At 42.6% G+C, this 14,636-nt stretch overlaps 4 protein-coding genes across 4 annotated transcripts; 1 reads left to right on the top strand and 3 right to left on the bottom strand.

Moving 5' to 3' along the window:
• Positions 1-498: 498 nt before the first annotated feature.
• On the bottom strand, positions 499-4,543 carry pecr (peroxisomal trans-2-enoyl-CoA reductase). The gene is made up of 8 exons (XM_031855328.1): positions 3,119-4,543; positions 2,490-2,623; positions 2,227-2,392; positions 2,052-2,133; positions 1,880-1,976; positions 1,676-1,786; positions 1,075-1,186; positions 499-958 (listed from the first exon to the last, which is right to left on the bottom strand). The coding sequence occupies exons 1-8, from the start codon at positions 3,228-3,230 to the stop codon at positions 876-878; spliced, it is 897 nt and encodes a 298-aa protein (XP_031711188.1). The 5' UTR covers positions 3,231-4,543; the 3' UTR covers positions 499-875.
• Positions 4,544-4,634: 91 nt separating this feature from the next.
• rpl37a (ribosomal protein L37a) lies at positions 4,635-7,246 on the bottom strand. The gene is made up of 4 exons (XM_031855336.1): positions 7,192-7,246; positions 6,276-6,404; positions 6,011-6,093; positions 4,635-4,793 (listed from the first exon to the last, which is right to left on the bottom strand). The coding sequence occupies exons 1-4, from the start codon at positions 7,192-7,194 to the stop codon at positions 4,730-4,732; spliced, it is 279 nt and encodes a 92-aa protein (XP_031711196.1). The 5' UTR covers positions 7,195-7,246; the 3' UTR covers positions 4,635-4,729.
• Positions 7,247-7,481: 235 nt separating this feature from the next.
• Positions 7,482-10,105, top strand: cfap410 (cilia and flagella associated protein 410). The gene is made up of 7 exons (XM_031855331.1): positions 7,482-7,679; positions 7,818-7,836; positions 7,961-8,007; positions 8,133-8,362; positions 8,539-8,689; positions 8,794-8,893; positions 8,996-10,105. Exons 1-7 carry the CDS (start codon positions 7,603-7,605, stop codon positions 9,158-9,160), a joined length of 789 nt encoding a protein of 262 aa, XP_031711191.1. The 5' UTR covers positions 7,482-7,602; the 3' UTR covers positions 9,161-10,105.
• Positions 9,295-13,950, bottom strand: orc2 (origin recognition complex, subunit 2). The gene is made up of 16 exons (XM_031855283.1): positions 13,860-13,950; positions 13,529-13,603; positions 13,234-13,389; positions 12,623-12,709; positions 12,447-12,536; positions 12,321-12,352; positions 12,109-12,166; positions 11,712-12,031; positions 11,515-11,624; positions 11,052-11,184; positions 10,802-10,898; positions 10,576-10,722; positions 10,317-10,488; positions 10,158-10,219; positions 9,941-10,059; positions 9,295-9,836 (listed from the first exon to the last, which is right to left on the bottom strand). The coding sequence occupies exons 1-16, from the start codon at positions 13,906-13,908 to the stop codon at positions 9,753-9,755; spliced, it is 1,791 nt and encodes a 596-aa protein (XP_031711143.1). The 5' UTR covers positions 13,909-13,950; the 3' UTR covers positions 9,295-9,752.
• Positions 13,951-14,636: the final 686 nt, after the last annotated feature.

Raw genomic sequence — 14,636 nt, 5'->3', positions numbered from 1 at the left:
TATCCGTTTGGGCATTTGTGAACTGTGAAGGCAGTAGTTGTTTCAGCATTACAACATAAAATACAACATAACTCTGCATAGCATACAATTCTAATGAATGTTTACTCTACATATTCATTACTGTTCAGGGGTCACTAAAGGCCAACCTAATATGAATACTTGACAACAATACTTAGGTTGTCTTTTATTCTTCAAAGATTTTTAATTTCAATAACTAAAGCTTTACTAATGTTACTATTTTCCCTTAAATATGATAAATAAATGGAAGCATGTTACATAAAGATATTAAAGTAACAACTACTGAATATAACTGTACATCAAAGGGTATGAGGTACCTGTAAAAAAACAAAAAGAGTTGCTTTCCAATTTTGTCACCGTAGCAGCCTAGTCCAAGGTGCAGGTTAAAAATTAAAGGTGATGTTGCTTTCGACATTGTTGCTCCCAACTTTGAAACAGCCTCAGAGACACTAAATCAGTGCAAATTACAACAACAAGATTGCCTTTTTCCTTTATTGTTGCTCTTTTTATGGTCATTTGTTCTGTTAAAAGACACATGTTAATTTACATAACTTACAAATGCATTGGAAAACATATTCTACATACATTTCAACAGTTGTTTAACAGACACAACTCATTATTCAAGAAATCAGACACTCGTGTTGCTAATAATTACATACAATTATGTACATGACCTGCAATAATAAATCACACAGTCTTATAAACAGGCCGCTGTGGTGTCTTGTTTCTTTGACAGTGCTTGTGGTGCCTCCAGAGCTCAATGTCCATGATGCTTGCTGGCCAAGTGTGACACAAGTGTGTGTGTGTGTGTGCGCGTGTGTCTATGCTCTGGGCTCAGAATATGTCATAAAAGTGAATTAGAGTTTGCTTTCTGGGTTGAGCAGGTCCTTCAGAGTGTCGAGGTTCTCCCCCTCTGGAGCCGCCGGCCATGCGCTGTGGTCTGGAGAAGAACACACAAAACACTTATTCTTTAGTATCCTACGTTGTATGCTGTATAGTATATATAGTATATACCGTAAAGACAGAAGTGTGGATGCTTTAGCGAGATGAACGTACTGGGGATCTCCCACATGGAGTGGTACAGACTCTGTCCTGCATCAACCCTCAGGGTGGCTCCGGAGACGTAGGAGGCAGCAGGAGAGAGCAGGAAACACACTGCTGATGAGATCTGAACAGCGAAGCACAAATTTAGAAGAAATCACTGCAGTCGTTGACACTGCAACAAAGCCAGACACAGAGCACACACTCTGCATCTATTGCTCTCAATGACCATATGTGAACCATTAGTATTTTCTATTTAAAGGGCCCACCATCTCACTGCGTTACGTGGTCTGACTTCCAAGAACACGACCGTTTCTTTATCACTCATGTTTCGATACGTGACTTTGTTGTCTAAAGGTAACACTAATATGTAATTGTCCTGTCATATGTCTCACAGAATGTTTTCTGAAATACAGAGAGTAACAGTTCAGTTTGACTTCCTGTTGTGGCGATTATCAATTAGACAATTAAACAGGTGATTTTTCTGAAATAAACAGATGCTGTGACATTGATAATTGAAGATGCTACTATGGTGTATTTAGTGTCGTACATCTGCTCTGAGTTTCATGATCGCCTTTCCTCGGTGTATTGTGGGTGTCACTTCATAGTTACACACCTCCTCTGGTACTCCCAGCCTCTTCGCAGGGCTAAATGGAACAGACATCTTGAAAATAATTGGTCCAAGCTCCTTGTAGTTCTCCATCGCAGTCTTGGAAATGATTGTACCCTGCAACCAGATAAATGCACAGATTTGACATGACTGCATAATTAAAAAGACCTTCTCACACTTGCACTGCGTTAACTCGTGACCTGTACTCACGGGTGCAACAGCGTTCACTCTGACCCCTGCGGGCGCCCACTCGATGGCCAGACTCTTCGTTAAGTTGTCCACCGCTGCCCTCGCTGCCCCTGTGTGGCTGTCGGGGAGAAGAGACATTGAGTGTGCCAGTTGTATATTGGTGTGTGTGAACTTGGTGGGCGGCGCTGCTTACGCCATGCCTGGGAAGCCCTTCCACATGTCAGCGATGATGTTGACAATCACACCTCCGTGCCGTTTCATCCACGCGGCGTAGACTGTGTGAACAGAGCAGCAGCACAGTCACACGGAGAGCTTTAACGAAAACACAGACACACACTCTGAGCCAGCGTTAGCCGTCTGCTTCTTACCCTCCTGGCAGCAGTGGAAGGTTCCGGTCAGGTTGGTGTCTATCACGGCTTTCCAGCCTTTGGAGGACATGTGTTCCGCTGGGCTGCTGAACTGACCTCCTCCATTGTTCACCAGAAAGTCTATCCTGCCATACCGCTTCAGCACCGATGACACAAGCTCCTTCACCTGCGACAGGGGGGGGATCAAAACATCAACATGGAGCAGTTCCAGAGGCCGAAGGTGTGCGCAGACCTCTTATACACAGTCTATGGAGCAGGCCCACCTCGTCCTCGTTTCGGATGTTACATGGTAGAGGAGTGACACTCGCCGGGCTGGAGGCAGGGATGTTTTGTCTCATCTCCTGAGCAGCCGCCTCCAACCTCTCCACCTTTCTACTGGAGATCACCACGTTGCAACCTGGAGACAAAACAGTTAGCCATTTGGTTATGTGATGTGATTATTTGGAATGAGGTCACCACAAGTCAGAGAATACTTGGTCTTGTGTGATTATTTTTAAAATATATGGAGTGCCACTGAATGTCATTGTGAGGAAACCTTTCTCACCATTGACACTTTATTTATTGCCATGTCATGCCAACACATGAACGGTATTATTCGGTATTTATTCAGCCATGACAAACTTGACCAGTTCTGTGTCCCAGGATATTTCTGCTATATTGACACTTACTGTAAACTTTTTTTTTTTTTAAATCATACCTTTACCATACACAGACAGTTGTTACCAAATATCGTGCCTCCACAGTGTTCACACAGTTTCAAAGCCTTGGCTGGTCTGACAGTCAGCCATGTCTTCCTCTATCTGTGTCGAAGTTCACCTAGCTGGCTCGTGTTGTCATTCAGCTGCTGTTCTCTTCAAATATGTCTCGTGAGCCTGAACACCGCGTCACTCACCCAGCTCCAGCAGCTCTGCAGAGATGGCTTTACCGATACCGGTCCCGCCACCCGTTACTATTGCAACTTTCTGGTTAAACAGCCCCGGTCTGAAAACACTGGACACCGCCATACTTGTTTCTTAGCTCTACTGAGGAAAAGCACCGAGGGAAAAGGGGGACACCACGCCGCCTGCTACGTTTCACGGAAGTAGATATCTCTGGTGTTTCAATGCTGCCATCTTCAGGAATAGAGCATTAACTGTTTTCATCGTAGTTCATCCTAAATTGGTCAGATGGCAATCCGTCATTTATTTCGACAATCATTTTAAATTCTATATATTCTAATTCAAATAGTTTCCAAGTTGTTTTTTAGTCTATTTCAATTAATTTTGTATTGGTTGTGTGTGCTAATTTGTAGTTATGTCTATTCACACCTGTGCTGAAGATCAATAAAGATTTAGAAATGACCACAAAAAACGGTTTATCTTACTTGCAATCAAAGTGACAGTATATACAATCCACTGTTATATTTACAGCACAATTGATGCTGATCCTGTATAGTACCAGTAATAAACCTTTTTCACCAGACATTCTGATCGACCACTGCAGGACATCCACAAGCACCATACATTCAGTGAAAAGGTTTCAACTTCTGCTCAACTTAAGAGCGACTTTGGCACTAACCTGTCCTATTTGTTGTGTAATCATGTATATATTGTATTGGTGGATTTTAGGTTTGTTGTTGACTACTGACTGAAATCACAATTGCACCTCACAGACATTGAAGCGTTACTCTACTACACCAGAGGGAAGATATTGCTGAAGTGTCTAAATATCTGCAGGTAAAAGAAGTCTGTATTAAACATTTAAGTTCTGCTCAAGTATTTTTCATATGACCTTTAATAGTTCCACTTAACTAACTTTTTGTTTCCTTGTTGATCCATTAAGATATATTGACCCTCTGATCCAGAGTCGGCAGTAGTCTTTAATTTGCTGTGTATTCAAACAGGCAGAGGGCTCTGTGGCAAAGCGCTGGATTGAAAAGCAAAGGCTTGAATTCAGTTGTCCACAGGTTATAATCCAGCAGATTTCTAACTCCTGTATCAGAGTGACAACAGCCATAAATCTGTGGATTTCATCAGAAAAACTGCAGGTGTTTACTGCCAAGTGGCTACTGCCAAGTGGCATCAGCGAAAGCAAATTTACAAGGAAATCTGTACCCAGAGTTCATGGCAGCAGCCACCAGACAAATGCTGATAGAAGGTGCAAGTTGCTGCTAGATTTGCTTCACTCACTCAAAAAAAAAACCAGCTGTAATATATTAAATTGCTGGTAAACTTTAGAATCCACCAGCTACAGAGGCCAACAGTAATTTTTTATGAACACTGGTTGTATCGCTTTTTGATGGTGCAACTTCATTGGCACCCTACCTTGAACTTTCTCACTCATGCAGGTTCGGTAAAGCATCTTCTTGTACTTGGCGCACACGTTTTGATTTCCCTGTTCCATTATAAAAGACAAACAAAGACAAAGAATTCCACTCCAGACAGATTTATTTGTCGATGTTGAGGCCAAGTCCAGGTCGGTTAAATTATAGAAAAAGTCCCAAATTCACCAGTGAGTCACTGGTTTACTGGTCCTTCAACTCCTTCAGCCTCCTGATCGCAGACTTGACTGTGACAGCGGAGGTTGTGCTGAAAAAGACAAACAAAAATATTACTTTGTGAATTCATATTGATATTCCCAAAAGTCCAGCCACAGATACCCATCCCTTTTTTTTCCCTTGGTGTTGCTCATATTAAGCGAATAAATTCACTATTATTCATGCAGGTGCTGTTTGGCAATTACCATTTGCATAACAATAAAATAAAGCGATGTGTACTTGTGGTAAAAGTTTAATTTTGAATTGTGGTAGTTTTTTCAAATATTAAACTCTTTAATCTATTGACATTTTAGTCAAGGGCATGCCAAAAATTATTCTACTTATGCCCTCTTCATGCTGCCTTAAATTCAAGGATTCAATGAACAGTATTCAATATTAATGAAAAAAGCTGTCCAGATAACCTCTAAAACACATCAGCAAGAAGCTGCCATACTTCATTTGAGAGCACTTAAGAGTTGCTTTGTGGTTCACTGATGGCGTTCAATGTAATGTTGATTTTAGACATTTTGTGGTAGGTTGACACAGCCATCCAATACTTTTTTTAATGCTCGTGTCTGGCAAGGCCATGCTTTTTACTTCAATTAAGATTTCCATTGGCTTATTCATGAATCTCTTTGTTGACATGTCAAAATGAATCCTCCATACATCTAATTGGACTAATGTGACATCTCCTAGACTGTCATCAACTAAGATCCAATGTATAATTGAAGAATGAGTCAGCTGTTCTGGGAAAAAAAAATGTTCAAACAAAATGTGAGGGGAGAAATATAGTATGTAGCTGCTGGATCATGATTCATACTTCACAAAACAGGGATGTTACTATGTTGGTAACGTTCACTGAATGAGACAATCTGAGCGGGTGAGTAAATGGTTTTATATGTATGCTAAATCTCAAAGAGTTTACAAGCTACAGTCTAGCTGTGAGATTGATATTTTGGTATGATGAACGGTGATTGGGCAGTGCCCCTTCCAATGCCAAATCACAGCATCGTTAATGGGCATCAATCAATACTGACCAACACCTCTGCAAACAGATGTATTATATACCGTTTCCATAACATCTTGCTCTGAACAGGTAGCCTATTTATTGCACAAACTGGCTAATCACTGACAGATATAATATTTAGACCACAAATAACTATTGGAGCCTTGCATAATATAGACACATTAAGTGACATCCAGCCTTCTAGGTGAACAACAACTGTTTAGCTGGATGGTAGAATTGCAGCAAAGCAAAAAGAAGCCTACTTGTAAGTCCAGGCGCCTCCAGCCACCGTCTTCCTGCAGGACCCACAGTGCCAGATACCAACGGCCCTCCTCTTCATCTTGGTCTGTCAATGCAAATTGAATACAATAATAAGTTACAAAACAACATCTTGTAATTTATTCCTGATAAAACATCCAAACATATGGGTATAAAAATCTGTGCCATTTGTTTTAAGCATTGTACCGTCACATCAATAGGCACACTGCTTTCTGAATAAGGTCGTGAACGAGTCAGGGTCGCACTTACCTTGCCACAGAAAGAGCAGGTGTATTTAGCGTGCTGGGAGATTTCAATCTTCTTCACCATCTTCCTCAGCGACGCGCCATAACGCGTGCCATATTTACCAACGATCCCCACCTTCTTGGTACGCTTGGCCTGTGAACATAACACACAAAATAAGATTTAAAAAATCTGACTTTATTGGAGGCGAACAAGCAGTCAACGCTTCTGATAAACGTGTTTATAACAACCTACACATTTGGCACTAAATTAAATTAAAGTATAGTTCAGTTACTAGTGATAAACGGAGCATATTCTAACCCCATATACACAGAGCCGGTCATGTTTTGAGGATATGTTGCAAACCGAATGTATCGGGGGAACACATGTCACTGCAAGTATTCAACACACGTTTAACTCAACTTAACTATAAAATCAATGGAACCAGGTTGAATAAGATTGTGTCACCAGTGGTGTAACCGGCTTTAACCAGCTAATGTTAGCATCCATTAGCTTCCTCTGATCAAGCGAGCCACTGAACGTTAGCTAACTTTACAGTGTACACCAATTCAACACTGGTCCAGGTTTGGAGACGACAAACTATAGTGCGACATGACGCAAGTCATTTTATTTTACTGTAAAACCGCAGGCCTTCTACACTTGCACGGAATATAGAATTTAGCGGCCGACAGCAAGCTACTATGACTAGCCGCCTAGTACCCGGACTCAGTGAGCAACTTGTAGCAATGGTGTCAGCCATTTCTGCCTCACTGGGACATGAAAACATCGTTTTATCCGTTAAAACAGTCCCCAAACAGACACAAATAATGGTCGTCTCTGATCAACAAGGACATCACAGAGCCTCACAATGTGTGATTATATTATTTAGACCACAGGAATTGTTAGATTGAGACGGATTTCAAAGGGGACATTTTCGGCTCACCATGGTTTCAGTGGAGACGTAGGTCCAAAGAGGGATTGCTCAGCGCGCATGCGCGATTTACTCTGTCGATTACGCTGCATTGTGGGACTTTGAGTTTTGACTGCTTTGATAGTACTACATGAAAATAAAACTACTCTTGTAAATCGTATAAAATAGTACGGAATCTTGCAAAGTAGAAGTATTACTGTTAAATATTTTCAAAAAAATGTACGCAATAATGAAAAAGGAAACGGCTGTAACTAAGGACGCGTCAGTGGACACGCGCATGCGTATTCATGTGGTGGAAACGACATCCTTGTTGCAGAGTTGAAATGTTTGTCCGCTTAGCATGTCACAATGGGGGCTTTGGTGTTTGTGAACATATAGTGCATTAAATGATTCATTCTTGACAGCTATGTTAGTTGTTATGCTATGAAGCTAACACGGAAACAGGTTCTCGCGAAAGCTAAGGCCTCCGACCTGGAAAGCGTGAAGAAATTGAACTGCTGGTAAGTGTTGACATTTTAGCTTAACATTTACCAGTCACGTTTGTTTTTACGTTACATGTTGATGGCTGAGGTTGACAGGCACCGCTTGTTTTACATACATCGCATTTGTGATGACGTTGTATTTCTTCTTTTTTGCAGGGGATGCAACCTGACTGATGTGAGTAGTCAGTTAATGGACAGCACTATTTGGTTTGACACATCATGCTCAAATTGACTTTGTTACTGTGTATTATTTTTAATAATAATAATATAAGTGTTCCCTTACACTCTTGTCTTTCCAGATTTCTATCTTCTCCCAAATGGCCAACATTGAGGTGCTGACACTTAGGTTGGTCTATTTAAATTAGCTGTGTCTCTCTTTGTCAACATTCACATGTGACACTTACATTTGCACCTGATCATTTGAGATGATCAATGAATCCTGGCTGTGGTGTTCTCCCTTTTCCTCTGTAGTGTCAACAGCATCTCGTCTCTCTCTCCTCTGGCTGGTTGTCTGTCTCTATGTGAGCTCTACCTGAGGAGGAACCAGATCCCCTCACTCTCTGAGCTCTCGCATCTGCGTCCGTTGACTCGTCTCAGGGTGCTCTGGCTGGCTGAGAACCCCTGTTGTGGAACCGACTCCAGCCAGTATCGCCTCACTGTACTGCGCTGCCTGCCTCGCCTCCAGAAGCTCGACAACCAAGGCGAGTGTGCGGAGTGTGTGTGACTGTATGAGAAATTATTTGCGCCCACAATTGGAAGAAAGACATTCAAATGATTGTTTTGACTCTGCATAGCTTTGGTATGACCTGAGAGATTATATCTGTGATGGGATTGGAAATGATTGTAATAAAGAGTTTGGTGTTTTATGTGTTTGCAGTAGTGACTGAGGATGAGCTTGCACTTGCTCTCATGGAGGGAGAAGAGCTCAGCACCCCCCCAGACAGTGTCCAAAACCAGCTCTCCACCAACGGACTGCCAGATGCAGAGACGGAGAATGACCCTCTTAACTACAACATGGAGGAGACCAAGTAAGCCTTGTGGATTAAAGAGGGTAGAACATGCATCGGCTGAAATTAATCTCTCAATGTAATGGAGACATATTAAGAACAAAATGTTTCCATCTTGATTTTAGCAAAATCAGAGAGGAGTTGGGGATGAAACTCCTCTCCAGAGACAAGTTCCCCTCTCTTTCTTCTCCATCAACCAGAGAAAACAAACAATCAATGAAAAAGGTACCCTCTTATATCTGAGCGTTGCTTCCTTAGAACTCAGAAAGTTGGAATAAACTTTAAAATGTGGAATATTTCGTTGTTAATCTCAATTGTATTTTTCAGACGCACATTGTCGATGCAGTTCTGCTGCTGCTGAAGGACTTGGATGAAGAGGAGCTTCACATCGTACACACAGCTACCCAAAACAGACTCCAGACTTACACGCTGGACTCAGAAATACTAACAGATTCACTGCAGACACAGAAAACTGCTGACATCCAACACTGAAGCATTATCATGGCACGCACTCAGGGCCCAACATCTCTCCATCCCGTTTCCAAAACACCCTTTGTTTTTTTACCCGTTACCTTCCAATTGCAATATGCATGGCATGTGATGTAGCTTCACTGACTGCTCTCCCTTTTGTTACAGTTTTCACATGTGTAGGAGTACTCAAGAACTTCTCTGGCTTTCTTTTTTTTCTTTCATAGCAGCATGCCTACCTGCCTTGTACAAACTAAAGAATGTACATTTTGCTTTATGTAAATCTATTTCTGTAAGTAAAGAGATGAAATTGCAATAACTTATTTACTCTTCAGTGTTGATTTTAATTACACAGGTGTTAGATTAAAACATGTATACATCAAAACACAAGATGTGAATGTCACAGAGCTATGATGGGGAATTTCTGACAAGTGAAAACATTTCACCAATAATTAGATTCAAACCATTCAAAAGTATGCAGAGCCTGTGAGCCGGGCTCACGTCTTATGTAGATCAGATGTAACCCGGCATTTCTATCAGTGACCGATTCAACCATTAACCCTAACTGGTTAAGTCAGTGGATGAACTACACGCGATACAAGTCAGCCTTTTCTTCTCAGTCGGCCTCTTCGTTCTCCAGGAAATCCATCAACGTGCCCGCGTCCACGGCAACGACTAAGTACTCCACTCCGTCAGCACCCTGGAGCATCATGGGAATAAATGTTAAGTGACCGACACTGCAGTCTGCAGATAGTTATGACACTGAATGAGGGCCGGTAATTCTGGAGTGAAACAGGACCCCACCTTGCGTGTCCGTATCAGTTTGTGGTCTCTGAACTCAGTCAGCTGAGTCCTCAGTGTGAGGTCAGAGTTCACCAAGAACGCCTCTCGACAACGCTGGTAGAAATCTTGGAATGACAATCCTGCACACAGTGACTGGAAAATATGACAATCACCAAGCAACAAATATTCCCAAATTTTAGGGAAAGACCTGTGGAGCATTTAGAAGTTGTGTGTGTACCTGTGTATGAAGGGTTATCTTTGTTTTCCAGCTGGAATTTCACCAACAGTTGGAAAATTCCTCTGCAAAAAGAAAGGACACAGAGCCAAGTAGACCTGAAGTAATTCATGAATTACTCAACAGCTCTGACAGTTAATCATATCAAGGTGTATGTGGTACCTTGCATTGGGTGTCAAGCTGCGCAGCACGTGTGTGAGGGAGGAGAGAGCGAGAGCGCCGGTCTGCTGCACCAAGAGCGAGTTCTCGTACGACGTTTCCTCTGAGTAGTGCTGATAGGTCACACACTCCCACCACAACCAGTTAAACTGGCTCTGCTTAAACTGGTCCCACACTGGAAACACACGGGAAAGAGTCAGCTACAAGAATACGTTTCAATATGATCAACATGGCAGTACAGTCACACACAAAAAACACCCACCCATTGGAGCGTTTATGTGGTCTAAAGACGCCACCATGTGCAGGTTGGGCAGAGATGCCAGCTGCCCCAGTGCACTCTGGGTCTTGTCTCCTCGCAGCATTGATCCATCTATATTATGGATCAGCAGGTACACATGGAGATCTGGGCCTGCGAGGACATGCTTCAATTGTCAAAACGCAGAATTCAAACAAGCTTAAGACGGAGACAATTGACAAGACGCACTCACTCTCTTTAAGGGTCTGAGCGATGTACCGGATCTGGTCCGAGGGCGTCCGGAAACTTCCCTGATGCTCTAGAACCTCACATGTCAGAGCATTTAAAATCTGCAATGAAAGCATAGACGAAAAAAGAGAATATAACTATCAATACCACAAGGCTGGATGCAAAATCGGTTTGGTCATTTCAGTTGAATTCTTGACATAGACTGTACCAATAAAGCATTTTAATATGGAAGATATTCTTCTGTGTATACTGACTGATTTAAGAGTAATGGAGGGGAAGAATCCGTTGACCACGAGGTGGATTTCCTGAGCCAGGTGAGACACACGGAAGTCCTCCAGCAGAGATTTCTTGCTGCCCAAACCGTAGACCAGCACACTGAATCCCAACCTACACACGCAAACACAGAGACATTACATTACAGTCATTTAGCAGACGCTTTTATCCAAAGCGACTTACAATTCAGAGTCTATCACATTTCTACGGGAGCAATTTTGGGGTTAAGTGGACACATCGACATTGCTCAAGGACACATCGACACGCAACTAGCAGATTGAACCGGGAATTGAACCGCTGACCCTCTGATTGAAAGACGGCCCTGCTATCCACTTAGCCACAGTCACCTTCTGTGGCACAGTCGCCAGAGACACGTTCTGTATTTCAAACAACACACGCAAAAAGAAAAAGACACGCAATAAAGAAAGTGCCAACCACACTCACTGTAACTGTAACATCCATTTGCTAAAGTGCTTTCGGTGTTTGCTGTTGAGCTGCCGGATCTCTTTGGAGCAGCAGGACGGTTTTCCTTCTAAAAGCTGGACCAAAGTCTCCTGCAAACAGAAAATAAGGAAGCGCTTCAATGACACGGGAACGCGGCTCGTTGAATACATTTAGACTACTGGCGGTCATATACTCACCCTGTCAAGCTTAGGGGTGTGTAAACGCTCCAGGGTGCGGTCTGATGTCAAGACCTTCGAATTGCCATGGGCTTCAAAATACTCCTCAACCATACTGGGCTGATTGAGGGCTTCAGATGTGGTCTTGCTCTTCTTGGCAGGAGTCTTGTAGAGCGCTGCAGAGGAACCTTTACTGGGCGTTCTTAGAGTCTTCAAGTTCTCCTTGTCTTCTTTCTTTACTTTCGTCTCTTCCTCCATCACATCTTCTTCATCATCCTCCTCCTCCTCCTCAGAGTCAGAGGGCGACAGCTCACTATCGCTGTCTGACCGCATGCTGGGAGCTGAGAGCATCGAACAGCTTAGTAAAAGTCTAACTTTCTACATATTAACTAGATTCCACCTCCATCGTCACACTCACTTGTTATTCTCTTCCTGAGCCTGTGGGGTGTCGTGGAGACAAACTGAACCTTCTTGCTCTGTCATGCAAAAAGCAGAGGTAAAACTGAGAAAACAACATCTCTGACACTGCAGCAAAGCAGCCTGCTTATATGGCAACATCATCAAAAACAGGTTGCTGGATCCGACGTGTCGTGTATATAAGAGAGCAAAACCAATCCCTTCTAGTCTCACCCTCTGTGGCGTCCTGCTTCCACCTCTGTGGTCTAGTCGGAGAGAGACAGAATACACTTGGTTCTATGCAAATGGTCACAGGAAAGGATGGACACGAAAACAATAAGGGAAGTGTGCTGAACTCACTGCGGCCTGTTCGGGTGGGAGTCGAGGGTTCAATGTTGGGGGTCGTGCTGAAGCTCACGCTTTTCCCAGGAGTCCGAGCCAATTCACTTGCTATTTGTAAAAAATAGAAAAATACAGTGTGTACTATCCTGTAAACCAAGTTACTAATCATAACATAAGAGGACGAAGGCTCTCACCAGTCTGGGCCATGCTGTGTCCACGTTTGGCTTTCTGAAAGGTGAAAATGGAGGACCCCGCCACTCTGTACATACCCTCCTCATCTTCTGCAAATCAAAGGGAAAGTATGTAAGTGAGATGTAACCACGTGAAGGAGCCATTAGTGTATAATTAGTAGCAGTTAACACAACGGCCTTGTGCTAATTCAGGCTGTAACAGGAGGAATAGGGGCTGGTGTGTTGATTGCATTGATCAGTCGTGAAAATATTATATTTTACTATACTGTAGATAGATTCAGCCCACTCTTGTTGATGTAAACAGGGTGAACAATATACCCTCACAGGAAGCACATCAACAACAAACTCTAACACTGTTGCAACTCTATGGTTTCAACACAAACAACAGGATGTATTGCAGGGCTGTTGATTACACTGCATAGCTATGTGTACCTAATGAAATGGATAACCGAGTGCATATTAAATGGCAGCTGGATATTGCTTTGCATCATTTAGCAGCAGGCTGAATAACAGTTCTAAAAAATATACCCCTATTAAGACAGCTGGAGCAAAATAATTGGACATGGTTTACTACCCACAACAGGTGTTCAAGAACATGCAGTTGTTTAACTCACCTTCTGCATTGTCTGTTCCTAGAGCGTGGACATAGTTCTGCTCATTAAGGACTCCATTTTCATCCCCATCACATTCTGCATCCTCTTTGGCTCGTCGCCCAGCAGGGCTCTTAAACGTCACCATCTTCTGAACAGACCCACTGCTGCTCTGCACGCCTGTACGTTATACACAGACAGACAGACGGGCAGTTAGACAGACAAGAGAGACAGTTAGTGAGACGGAGTAGCCAGCGAACCTGCTCGTAACCCCAAACATCCAAGCAGGAGAAGTTAAGTGTGTGTGTTGTCCACATACCCTCCTGTTTGTCCACGATGTGCTCCAGAGCATCTCCATCACCAATGAACTTCACCTCCAACACGCTCATGATGACTAAAGGGAGATACAACGCACAGTGTGACAGCAGCTAGCTAAAAGCTAACTAACGTTACTCAGCGGGGTCTTAAAACGCTACTTTAGTTAGGCTCTATCGGGCACGGTAACGCAACGTTAGCTGACAGTGCAGTGTGGAGTAACGTTAAGTTAGTCTCCCTGTGGACAGTCGGCATCAACAGACAGCGGCTGCGCACTGAATGTCTAAAGGACAAGAGGAACAGTAACCGGATGCGTCTAACTAACGGTAACTTACCAGATAATGTGTCAGTGTCGCCCGAGGAAAATGTAAACAACACTTTCATGAACTGAAGGCAACACTGTGTGGTGTGACAACTTTCCGCGCCATCCTCCTGAAGTTTTTAAACCACGTGACAAGCGAAAGGTCACATACTGGCCAATCAGAACGTAAGCTTCAATAAAACCACATTTCCCAAGATGCACTTAGCACAACCTCCTCGCTTTTGAGAGTTTTATGATTGTTGGAAATAATAACAATAACAGTAATTTGGCATTAAACTTAACTGTTATAATAAATGTTAATAAAGTTTGAATTATATTATCATTATGACACCTATTTTAGAAATGTGCAAGATCAAACAAGTAGAAGTAACTTTATAGTAATTTGATTTAGTCAGAAAAAAATAAACCACCACCATTATTCAAGAGAGGCTGTGCTAGTCACTGTACAATTAGTCCATAAAAGCTTATCTGAGCAAAGTGTCTCTTTTTCAGTAATTACATTTGGAGACAATACAAAACTGAAGATCGTGCAAAAAACTAAATAATGGATATTCAAAAATAAATTAACACTCCTGAAAGCAGAAGGTTAAAACAGACAAATCTAGGCTACATTAATTATAGACAAGAGTCATAACCCATGCTTTTCATAGTATTTGTTTTTAGTGTTTCAGCCTCCAGTGAGTGCTCACATACTTACAGCAGCCTAATGGCATTTTGTTGCTGCTGTCTTGGTCTTAGTATATTGACATTCAAATACTGACTCCTTTCATAAACACAGCTAGGTGGCTTT

The sequence above is a fragment of the Anarrhichthys ocellatus genome, unplaced genomic scaffold (genome assembly GCF_004355925.1).
Source record: "Anarrhichthys ocellatus isolate YVR2014 unplaced genomic scaffold, GSC_Weel_1.0 scaffold15, whole genome shotgun sequence".
NCBI lineage: Eukaryota > Metazoa > Chordata > Actinopteri > Perciformes > Anarhichadidae > Anarrhichthys > Anarrhichthys ocellatus.
The sequence above is the reverse complement of the archived record's forward strand: the minus strand, read 5'-3'. Positions and strand labels throughout refer to the sequence as shown.